The sequence below is a fragment of the Vanessa cardui genome, chromosome 4, assembly GCF_905220365.1.
Source record: "Vanessa cardui chromosome 4, ilVanCard2.1, whole genome shotgun sequence".
NCBI lineage: Eukaryota > Metazoa > Arthropoda > Insecta > Lepidoptera > Nymphalidae > Vanessa > Vanessa cardui.
The window spans coordinates 5,909,333-5,921,880 of record NC_061126.1 but is presented as its reverse complement, the minus strand read 5'-3'; the positions used below and the strand labels follow the sequence as shown (position 1 = coordinate 5,921,880).

General features: G+C 31.4%; 1 protein-coding gene across 11 annotated transcripts in view; it reads left to right on the top strand.

Annotated features, from left to right (window-relative positions):
* LOC124544352 (proton channel OtopLc-like) overlaps positions 1-12,548 on the top strand; it is a 62,370-nt gene that overhangs the window by 34,978 nt on the left and 14,844 nt on the right. For all 11 annotated transcript variants that reach the window (XM_047122862.1, XM_047122868.1, XM_047122865.1 and 8 more), the window contains one exon: positions 3,030-3,185. In XM_047122862.1, coding sequence (XP_046978818.1) covers positions 3,030-3,185 — 156 coding nt within the window. The remainder of the gene's footprint in view (positions 1-3,029; positions 3,186-12,548) is intronic.

Here is a 12,548-nt window from a genome sequence, read left to right as displayed (position 1 = left end):
AATTCGTGTTTTCTTACTCAGATTTACTAATGACAACAAAATTTTTCTACCTCGTATACCTGTTAAAACTTGTCTGGACAAATTAGGGATAATTTAATAGGTATTTTAAGTAATTCATTGATCGATTGAAATCTATTTTCGATTGAAGGGTAAAGGCACACATTAACGCTTCTGAAGTTTCTTTTCCAATAAAAGGCTTTGAATCTTAAGGCTTATCGTTCAAAGAGGTAATACCTATAACACTAGAGTAAGTTTAAACGGAATAAAATATATAGAGAATAAAAAGTCTCGTATAAGATTCTAATATAAATACTTTGGAGGAACTGCTATTTTTTTTTAAAGAGGTTGTGTTAAAATAAGTTTTTATATAAAAAATAATTATAGAACATTTTGATGTTCTTTTCAACATAGCGTAGAAGCAATCATGACATTAACTTTTCTCATATATTCGTCTCCAGTACTCTCCATAAAGTTTTATTTCGTTTTTGTTCGCTTTTCGAAATATAATATCCAGCGGGAATTACGATTGGAGTGTATCAGATTCCCATAATGTCCAGACAGGCGGAAACGGCGACCAGTAAATTGTAGACGCGGTCTAGGTTTCACTAAACTGTTTTGCCATTCTAATGGGTTCATAAATCAATAGTGTTTGTACCAATATATTATGTTTTCTTTACTTTGTATGAATTATATTGATCGCAAAATTATATTTTATTACATACGATTATTGAAGGTTTGAGCGCGTGTCGTATATTTTGTTTAAATTCTGAGCACGACTTGGCTTCAATTAATCCTAGTTATAAAGTGGATTTTCGTAAAAATAAATTATCATATTTATTGATATAGTCCAGTTACAAGATGCTTTTTCGACTATAACAATTCCATTCTAACATTCAAGTATACAATCATAATCGTTATATACAATTTATCTTATAACAGAGGCAGCGAGCGGGTAAACGAATTATCTGTGGTAAGTGGTCATTACTGCCCTTAGACATTGGCCTTTCAGCAATTATAACTACGCCATACATGGCAAATGATCTACCAACATTGGAAACTGAGATGTTATGTGCTTTGTACCTGTAATTACAGACTCACTTACACAAACAAAACTGAGTTTTGCTGTTTGGTAGTGGAATAAATGATGAGTAGCTGGTACTTACGCAAACGGTCATAGCCCCTCTACCACCAAACCATTCAAAACAAAATATTTGTATGTAATCGGTAAAAAACACATGAATAATATGTTGAAACTACTTTAAAATATAGATTTAACAAACGTATCAAAATTATATAATAATTAATTACTAATTATATAATTAAAACACGAATTATTAATTATAAATCCAAACAAAAGATAGACTATAATATATGTTTGTATAGAGATTTGGTTCTGTTATAATTACCAGTAAGCTCTTCATTAAAAATGTAATTAATGTTTCATTTGCAGCGAAATAATAAAATATTAAAAGTAAAGCTCTTTGAAAATACAATTTTATAGAAATGGATTGAGTTGTAAACTGTATTCTCTGAAGCGACAGGCTATTAACTATTGTGGCTCGCGCTGATGTAACTCCTATTTCAATGATAACGTTTTAACGATACCGGCTCAATGAATACGATGTTTATTTATATACGAATTGAACTCACGACTATATTCGTTTAAGGTTATTCTATCCTGTCATGGGAACCATTTTATTGCCTATAAAACTCAAATATCCGATCCAGGATAATCTACATTTTGCTGTTAAATAGAATCAAACAAATAAACTGGATATATCTGAATGAATAGGACACGACACATATTATTAAATCATACTAATCTATATTTCCATCAGTGTTATAAATGTACTTATATACTAGTATTATACATTTGTAAGAAACCCTGTCTGCCTGGCTGTTGATCTTTCACTATCAAACCAATGAATCGAATTGGATGTAATTTAATAGGCTCCTCTTTTACCTAACACTACGAACCAAGTTACTCAAGGAAGCACCTCTGACGCGCACGTTACGTACTCTCAATGTGATAGCAGACAGAGCAGATTTGTTTTGTTGCATCCTGACTGAAATCACAATAATTGCTGCTTGGAATATATCATATACAATTTAGTATTATATCATAGATAGATATTTTAAATTTCTTTCTTAAAGTGCTGTAATATCGAATAGGGACACAATCTGTAATGATATGTATACAGTGTGGCATTAAATAAATAAATCACAGCCAGCCCCCAACACAAGCGAAGCCGCTGGTGACTACTAGTGTTGTAATATTTTAAGTTTTCGTTTTCGTTCCAGCGTCTGTAACACATGAAGGGGCTAAAACCTTATTAACAAATTACTCTCTCCACAACAATTTGGCTTCACGAGACATCCATTTATAAAAAAAACATTGGCAATTATCTAAATAAAATACGGAGCAATTTTTCTCGTACCATTACAGTTGAGTACACTCCAATCTTTGTTTTTGTGTGGAGATTTACGGAGAAGTCGTAACTCAAGTCGGAATAGCTCGGCCGATCAGTTTTGTTTTGACATGAGCCTAACATTGTGTACTTTCTAATTCATTTATTTATATATATTTACACCTAACATAGCATAGGTACACATATATATAACATAACTTGGAATATTTATTAAGTTTGTTGAAATTATCTTTTTGTCTATGAGTCGAGATGGCCCAGTCGTTGGAACGCGTGCATCTTAACCGATGATTGCGGGTTCAAACCCAGGCAAGCACCGCTGATTCATGTGCTATATTTGTATTTATAATTCATATCGTGCTCAGCGGTGAAGGAAAGCATCGTGAGGAAACCTGCATGTGACAAATTTCATAGAAATTCTGCCACATGTGTATTCCACCAACCCGCATTGGAACAGCGTGGTGGAATATGTTCCAAACCTTCCCTCAAAGGTAGAGGAGGCCTTTAGTCCAGCAGTGGGAATTTACAGGCTGTTGTTGTTGTTGTCTATGTTAAAAGATGAAGCTTATGCTTATTATTTATACGAAGGTTTATTTTATTCAGGTTATCCAGCCCGCCATCAATGACCTTGGGCGCGTCACTGTCATTGCAACCAATGCTGTACGGGTCCGGCAGCGGTTCAGTTCAACCACCCCTACCTCCGAGCAGGCATCCGACGAGGCCATCTGCTTCGATCCAAAACATGCACATAATAAGCGCGTAAGTAATTGTTGTTTTCATAAATTAAGCATAGTTTTATTTTATTTATCATTAGTGCAATACTTATACTGAATATACAACTGATTATCTTTATATACGACATCAATTTTTTTTGTCATTAGACGATACAAACCCCTAATTCCTGGCATTTATGATCTGTGATATATTTGAAAATATCAATTTAATTACATGTAGTAAAGGGTGCTATTAATCTATATGAAATGCTTAATGCATTTAAGGGACTTAATAGGGTGAACATTAATGCTGTAAAGCTTAAATTCACTCGCAAAAAGTGAATAATAAAAAAGGGTTAGAGTTAATTTTACGTAGGAGATGGACATATATACATACACAGTATTTTGTAAACCTTTTTATGATATACTTACTACTAATATGTACATTATTTTGATCTATCTCTTAGAGTTCAGTTAGCATTTTAAATGTTAGCGGAAAAAAAATAAAAATAACAAATTTTTATTTTTTATAGAGCACAATCGCGCTGTTTCGCGTCCGAGGTGTGAAATAATATATTTTTTACGTTGAATAAGTTTATAATGAAACAGAAATTAAATTGAGTACATTTGGAGTTACTAATTATATCGTAATGAATTTTATATTTTATCAATTTCAAAAATATGATCATAAATAAAGCCTAGTATCAGATCTTCGTAATGGTAAATGTTTATACAGAATACATAACAGTGTTAAGTACAGACACTGCGAGTAGCGTTGTCAAATCTGAACAAGCCATGCGTATTGTAGTGTCCGTCTGTGTCAAAACGAATCATCCCGGTGGTTGAGTGCGTGTAATATCCAAGGGCTGTGTCGTGTTTCGTTTTTTTAATTCAATTTTATTTATTTTAACACCTAATTACTGAACATATAAAATTTGAAAGCTCAAATAATTGCGCTATACTGTGACACGATCACTCCTGACACATGCATGTCATCACTGTCAATATGCATAAAATGAGGTGCAATTGAGCAAATAAAGATTAGCAGCTGTGGTTAGTGTTTGCTTGAGTATACGCGTATTATTTATTTATAATTAGCTATTAACGCCTTTTTTGTCACTTGTCCAATGTTCTCTGCTCTTAAGCCAATTACTAATATAAATTATATACGCTTTTTTTTATTATAGATGATAAAAAATCGTGGAGTTAATGCCTGTTGACTTCCAAGCAGGATATATTAACATGACTTTTTATTTTTTTAATGTTCAAATAGAGTAATTACTGAGTTTCTTGCCGGTTCTTCTCGGTAGAATCTACTTTTCGAACCGATTGTAGCTTCACTTAATTGTTTCAAAAATTCAAAAGTGCTTGTAAAAGCCTACTTGAAAAAAGTTTATTTAATGTTCATTATAGTATTTTTTATAATATGTGTATGTGCAAATGTATTTATGTATTAATGAAATAATTTCTTGGTTGATATACGGACCTTAAACCGAGGAAAGCAATTTATCAGAACTATGCGCATAATTTCTTACTCCGCTCCCAACAGTATACGTAATAAATGAAATATTTCCGACGGTCAAATGTTGCCATCGTAAAAGGTTATATTATTGGAACTCCTTTTCCAACATTTATGTAAGGGGCCTTACATGGCACAATTTTGGTAATACTATTTGGTAGCAGTAATAAGTATGATGACCGAAGCCATTTTACGACTTACGTACTTCGATATAAAATATTATTAAGGAACATTATTAAATTGCAAAGGATAATGTAATTGTAGAGAAACTTTTTCAAAGGGTTTTGAAGTTTCAGTGCACCATATCTGATGCACGCATGATATTTTATACGAAATAAATTAAATAATGTTATAAAAGTGTTTTGATTGATTGAAGCACTTTGTTCGATACGCGGATAGGTAATGTAATTAATTATTACCGGTTTTCGTAATGCTTTTTTCCCTTTTTGAAATGTGAAAACGTTTCTTTGGTAAAATTGTATGCTAATAAAGAGGCAATATTCAAAATTGACTTTCAATATGTGTATCAAATACAAGCTTCATTGCTTTTCACAGTTCACGTACTTTAACATTACTGTTTTATCTGTGAGTCGAAACGTGATGTATATGATATTTTAGAAAAAGGAAACTTTTGTAATTCTAGTATAAATAAATGTATATAAAGAATTACTAAAGTTTCTCAAGTTGTCAAGAGTCCTTCTCTTTAACGTAAAATGATTTATCCAAACTGACAGATCTCTTGAGATTCCGTGTTCAAATATATAAAACCTCTTCAGCTTTTTCTATTATTAAAAAAAATACTGGCAACTTGAAAGAAAAGGGCTTTAGTGCTAAGTTCAATAGCTGTCCTGAATAAAGTATACTTATGCTAATTTCAAAAAAAATTGAAATATTAGAAAAAATATTAATTAAAATCATTTAATGAAACCATCGACAAGCATACGTTCATCTCTAGCGGATCTGTTCGCACGAGGAAGGGAAATTATATTTCCCGGCTAAATGCTCACTCTACCGAGTGCCTTGGACTTGTCACAAAATGTACTCGAGTGCTCGTAAATTAACAGCTATGAAGCCACTAAATCTTGAGCGTATTCGCTAACAATAAAACATTGCAAAAATAACGAAAAAAAGTGGAAGTTATCTCTAAAAGGCGAGGATTTTATGCTTCCATAATAAAAGGTTTTAATGGAAATTCTTTGTTTACATGGGACGTGTAATCAGAAGGTCTGATTAAACTTTAAGCTTGACTAAAGGAATTCTAGGGTTGTTGAATGACCCAGTGGTTTGAAATAATCGCTTATTTTGATAATAAAAAAGTTTAACGATTTTCGATTTCAACTTTTAGTTAATTATTAATTACTCATTAATTTCACTGATTTTCATTTGATTGCAGATTTCCTTACGATGTTTCCCATTAAATGAATTATAAATAAATTGAAGCACATATAAATTGACGTATATTATATATATCACAATATAATTTATTAACGCTTCGTTATATATATATACTAATAAATTGATCAGAAGTATCGAAAATATAAACGAAATTTACGATAGCTCCCGAGTATAACGAGGTTATATTGATGTTCTCTTTACTCGTACATCTTTATTTATTACCATTTTCTAAGTACTTATTAAAAAAAAAGCGTTTTTAGACGGCACGTTTTTACTTATAAAATAACTTAATGCATACTTGATTGAAATGATTTTTATAAGCCAATGAAATCTTTCATCATTTTTTAAATAGTTAATAGAAATTATATAAAACACTTTTGAACTTACAGCGTCATTCTAATTTATGTCGAAGGCCGTATAGGGTATTTTTTCACCGTAAGGAACCTTTCGTTGCCGGTTGATATTTTGTCATATGTATATCCATCTTTATTGAAACCGCGTAATGGAATCCCAGTAAGCTTTTTAAGAGGTGACCTTTGATCCTTAGGAGGTGAAGTAGGCCATTAACGGGCCATTATTTTACAATTATTTCTACAAACCGTGTATAAGGGCAAATTGATTTTATTCCTTGGATTAATGAATTAACTCATCTTACCTGTATAATTCACGTCAAGTTTCCTAATAGATTTATAATATGACAATATTAGACATTGCTAATTGGTTGTTGAATTACTGATGAGGGGGGTGTAGAAGTACCTCCCCTAATCAGTAATTCAAGTTCCATTCAGTGCCAGATATCATTTCAGATATAAGTAAAAATGTTTTCTTTTTATTGCTTACGATGTATGTCCTCCATTCATCTAATTATATTTACTTGAATTCATGCGTTTTAACGTCAACGCCATTTTTTTGAATATCCATAAATAGTATCATAAATTATTATTATACAAGCATTCGATCAATGATATCAACTCAATTCGATATCAAATATTTGACTTTTGTCCTCTTGTGGACTGTAGGTACTATAGATGAATTTACAAAATAGTATATCTCACAGCTGATATAATAAACTTAATAACGTATTAATTTTTTTGGTATTTTGAGAAGTTACATCGACCAATATCTAACGAATACAGTTAAACAGTTTAGACAGCAAATTAATTCTAAACTTAAATATAATTCATTAATCTCGATTGCTTATTAAATTATTGGTGTGAACTTGATAATGAATCAGGTACATTTTGGGTAGCCGAGGGTTTGAGTCTTCGTGAATATCATTTATATTCAACGAAAAACAGCATAACCAAGTGCTGGTAGAACTGTTGAACTTAAAGTATATAATGATTACATATAGTATTAAATGCAATAATAATTTTGTAATGTGCTAAGTGTATGTAAATAAACTGTTTTATTTATTAATAAAATATATCTTAATATGTCTATATTTTAATAGGGTCACGAAGTATTTAAAAACTGCAGAATAATTTAGTAAATAGTAATTTAATACAAAAAAACGTCACTAAGAGAATTTTTCGTTGCTTACTCAGGTAAATTCTGAAATGATAATGATATATGATTGCTGATATTTTTTCGATAATCATCAAATAAATATGTTATATCCTTGCTACCTCTGTTGGTTACCACAATCGAGTGTTTTCGTACAGGAACTTTTTGGGCGTCTCATCATAATGAAGCTACTCTCGAAATTATTAATTTGATAGCGATCAAGTGAAAAATGGATGAGGGATCCTGAACTATATGATGTGACCGTGTGGAACACAAATTTTATCATTATCTTATTTAAGTACGATATATAAATATTTACCCTCTACAGGAAACAAATGATAAAAAACATAAATATCTCAAAAGCCAAAACCCTCGTACACTCAAATCTAAAAAAAAAATATCAAGTGCGTACATTCAACTGGGAAGTAGGGCGTGTATGAATTTGGGGCTATGTCATCTCGGACAGAGTGGCTTACTATACGTATTCCTATAGACATCTTTGGAAGTTACAATAGCTGTGGGGAGCCAATAACACACCGTTGCCATGACAACGAGGCACGCACGAGAGGGGCCCCTTTTCCCAGAGGGAGCGTTAAGGGTTTCCAGAAACCAGGCGAAAAGATACCTCAAGTTTGAAACGTTTTGAATAATACTTTTACAAGGAGATTGCGAAAGATAATGCCGAGGGGTCCTTGCTTCCTGGTCTTCTATTATTTAGTGCCACTCGGTACATCTATCTTAGCAGCACGTCGCAGCGCGTCCCATGTTAAGCCAGACGACAAATTTCAAGGCATATTTGCATAATATACTAATTCTAATATATAGTCACGTGTGTGAAGTTAATTAACAAGGATATCAAATCAACTTATGCTTTTATTACATCAAATGTAAAGCTATTTCGGTTTCGAATGTAGAATTAACCGTAGAATCGCCAATAAACACATAACTTAATCTTTCCAACCTAAAAATTTACAAAAAAACATAATATTCAAAGTTATATAAATTGATTATTTAACTTTGAATATAATATAGGACATAGGCTACTTTTTTGTCTGACACCTAAGAACCAACATCCTAAATAGAAGCGAAGAATAAAACTATATGGTGAATCTACATATCTAGAACCAATTTATATTTAAAAAAAAAACATGTTTTAAGTGAACCCTTTTTGTATCTATCAAGCTGAATAGTTTGAAGAACATATTGTTCGTTATATTTTTTACATTTCAAGACGCCCTTAGTTTTGTATAAAAAAAGTCAATGCTTCATATAACTCGCCAGGATAGTAGCGGGTATCATTGTTAGTTCCGTAATTGTTATAAAGAAAATGCTTAGAGAGAAGCTCCCTATTTTTCGAAGCGTGAAATTTGCATGTGTCTGTTGATTTGAAATTGAAACACATGTATATAAAACTCTCACTAGGATACTTCATATCGTGCAGGTACATACGAGAATATTATGTCTTATTTTTAATGAACAATTTTTATGCTTCTAGCGACTCATTTCTTATTTTTACGAAGCAAAGATATAATATTTTCGGTTTTTTGTCTTTGCATTAATCACGCTGATATTTTTAATTAGAAATAGTTTAGGTAGGATCCATATTATAAAGAGTGTATGTTCATTCGTTTCTTTTCGGGTCTTTTTAAGTATAAGTGTGATTGATATGGACGATATTAATTAATAGTATGTTTATATCTTAAACATTTCGTGATAAGCTTCTGATATTAATTAAATTGTAATTTTATAATTTAGAGTCGGACTGCTTTTCAGAGAATGTACCAATATCACTCAGTGACAATTTTTTTGTTTAATATCAAGTCATGTCGCTTCTGATCCTGAAGCCTTAGATTTAGATCCCCTGTTGGAGCAGTAATTAGTAGTATTTAAGTCCGGGAGTTCTGTCAAAATGATAACTTTGTGAGACAATGTGTTCAAGAGTAAACTAAACTTCAAGCATTTACAAAACGCAAACTGACTTCGACGACTGCGATTGGTCCTTTTACGCTATTCTAACAATATAAAAACAACAATATCAAAATAACAACATATCTAACAATATTTGTAAAGATTATTACGATGCGAAAAATCTTCGAAGTAAAGCGCATACTATTTTATTCGTCTTTTTTATTGTTAACTCCGAGCGTTAACACAATGTACATTAAGAAATATGAATTATTCTTTATATCATGGAGGTGCCACCAACTATAGGAATCACTTGCTTTTCAATTCGAAACACAACGATATTAAGTATTGCTGTCCGTTATATATGTGATAAATGGCTGGTGCTGATGGAACCTATAAACACTAGCGCAGATATTGCGCGCAAGAGACACTTTTGGTATACGATCGGATTTGATTAGAGGTCAGTTAGTCCTTGACTGAACGCCGTTGTAAAACCGCAAATGGAAGAACATCACCAGTCTTGGTAAAGAAGATAAATAAACATTTATAATATAATCTTATGTAAATACCATTGTTAATAATGGCAATCATAATATTTACAAAAGTAAAAGTTTTATAAAATTAATCAACGCATATCAAACGGTTTAAACATGTAATAGCGCATTCGAATGAAAATAGTAACGTGAAAACCGGATGTTTAGAAAAAAATTAAATCTCATGGCTCATAGAATACGATGTAGTAGATTTCAAAGAACCCGTGCTAAGAGTTTATGCTTTAGTAGACATCAAAGAAACATCGCGCGACGGGTTCCTCCAGATGAATGGAATTCACTTATAACGTATATACAGGTTGAATGAATTAGTAACTGAAACAATTTTCTATGCAGACTTTCTTGGCACATAGTAAAATCACAACACTATTTTTGAAACGCAATTTCACTGGGAGTCTTTATTCATTGTAAATAAGTTTTTGCTTAAAGGGTTAGTGAGCCAGTTTTATGTATAACAACAACAACAACAGCCTGTAAATTCTCACTGCTGGGCTAAAGGCCTCCTCTCCGTTTGAGGAAAAGGTTTGGAACATATTCCACCACGCTGTTCCAATGCGGGTTGGTGGAATGCACATGTGGCAGAATTTCAATGAAATTAGTCACATGCGGGTGTCCTCACGATGTTTTCCTTCACCGCCGAGCACGAGATAAATTATAAATACAAATTAAGCACATATGCATAGTGGTGCTTGCCTGAGTTTGAACCCGAAATCATCGGTTAAGATGCACGCGTTCCAACCACTGGGCCATCTCGGCTCGAAAATATACCATTTTCGTTATAGTTAATTCAACATGTAATACTAGTTGTAGCTCGCAGTTTCGATTGCTTTTTAGAGGTTGGTTCATAATAGATTCCTGCCTTGTCAGATTCGGTTCGCTGGTTTGGCCGTGAAAGAGCCACCAGCAAAGTTACTTTCGCATTTATAAATATTAGTTACAGGTGAAGCAATATATGATTATTAACATATGATTTTATTTCATGTTATAAACATCGTTTTATATGGATTTATTAATTATATTAAAAGCTTGTATTAGTCAACTTAAATAGAGTTTCTATACATATCTCCCGTGAATATAGTTAATATGTTCAATAATAAACCATACATATTAAATGCTATAGTTAGTGCGTTTATATTGAAATGAAAAGCAATATTATTGAAATTTTATTGGAGAAATTAATATAAATAATTAATATAATTTTGTTCACGCTAACGTGAGGGTAGTGCGTGTTTAATGTACAATGTAAACATGTTTTGCATTTTTAAATTACAAAATTTATATCGTCATAAAAAAATTAAGATCAAAATTTAATATACTCCATGCAAAGTTTGGTGAAATGCTTGTATAAAACCAATTATTTTAAGTCTTTATATCCTCAATTTGGTATATATTTTTTACCTTTTAATTATTTTGGCATTTCCCTAAATGTTTTATCCAGTAAACGGTGCATTTTTAAACACCTCAAAAATGCTTTTAAAAAATTTTTAAGCATTCGTATTCATTAACTTGATATGAATTCTTTTTTTCTTTCATACACAAGCATTTAAACAGCGGAAATTACGATAAAAGCTTATTCTGGTAACCGGAAATTTGACGGTTTCTCAGTAATTAATTTACTTATTCTAGGATGCCCTAATTGTTTTTGTTTATACTAATGATTTAATTAATTTCGAATTTGGAATTTTGATTCCTTGAGGTTTGAATGATGTTTTTGAATGACTTTTTAATATGTAATATATACGAATTAATATCCAGTAAAAAATATACTTAAATTCAAAATAATAAGACAAGATTTTCTTAAGCATTCAAATAAATGTTTTTTTATTTTATAATTCTAAAGAGTTTATTACTCGTTTTTTAGACAGCCAGGATTACACCCAATATACAAGTCTGATTTATAAAATCCTATAAACTTATTTATGGAGATATACACTATATAACAGGGATGTTAAATGAAAGTTATTTCAGACCTGGATATGAATATGTGAATAATATTTCACCGGTTTCAAATACGGTTTCGGATACGAAATTATTTCGGATTGTCCGATTCTTTCGGATAGATTAATTAAATAGGTAAATTGCAAATGGGAGAACTACAGGGCACGAATTTACATTTATTTGTTGACTTTTATTTAGCTTAGGTGTAATCACGGAGAAAAACAGTACCAAAAAATTTTAACAAAAAGAAAAACCGACTTCAAACAAAACACTATTTTAAAACAAATGAATATGCACGAAAAAGTAATAAAAATAATTGCGTATTCAACATATTTTTTAGAGTCTTCCTAAGTTAAATGAAACTACTTAAAAGTCGATTAACGATTACATCATGTAGTTATAATTATTGGTATATTTGGAGCCGGTGTCAGCCACGGTGCCCTTGCCCCAACAATCAAAAGAAAGAAGCGATACGAGCCCCTTGATTGATCCAGTATATTATTGTGTAAAAGGTAATTTGTAAAAAACATATTTGTTAAAATATTCTCGTATTGTTTTTTGATAGATATACTGTTGGGTTTTATTGGCTGACACC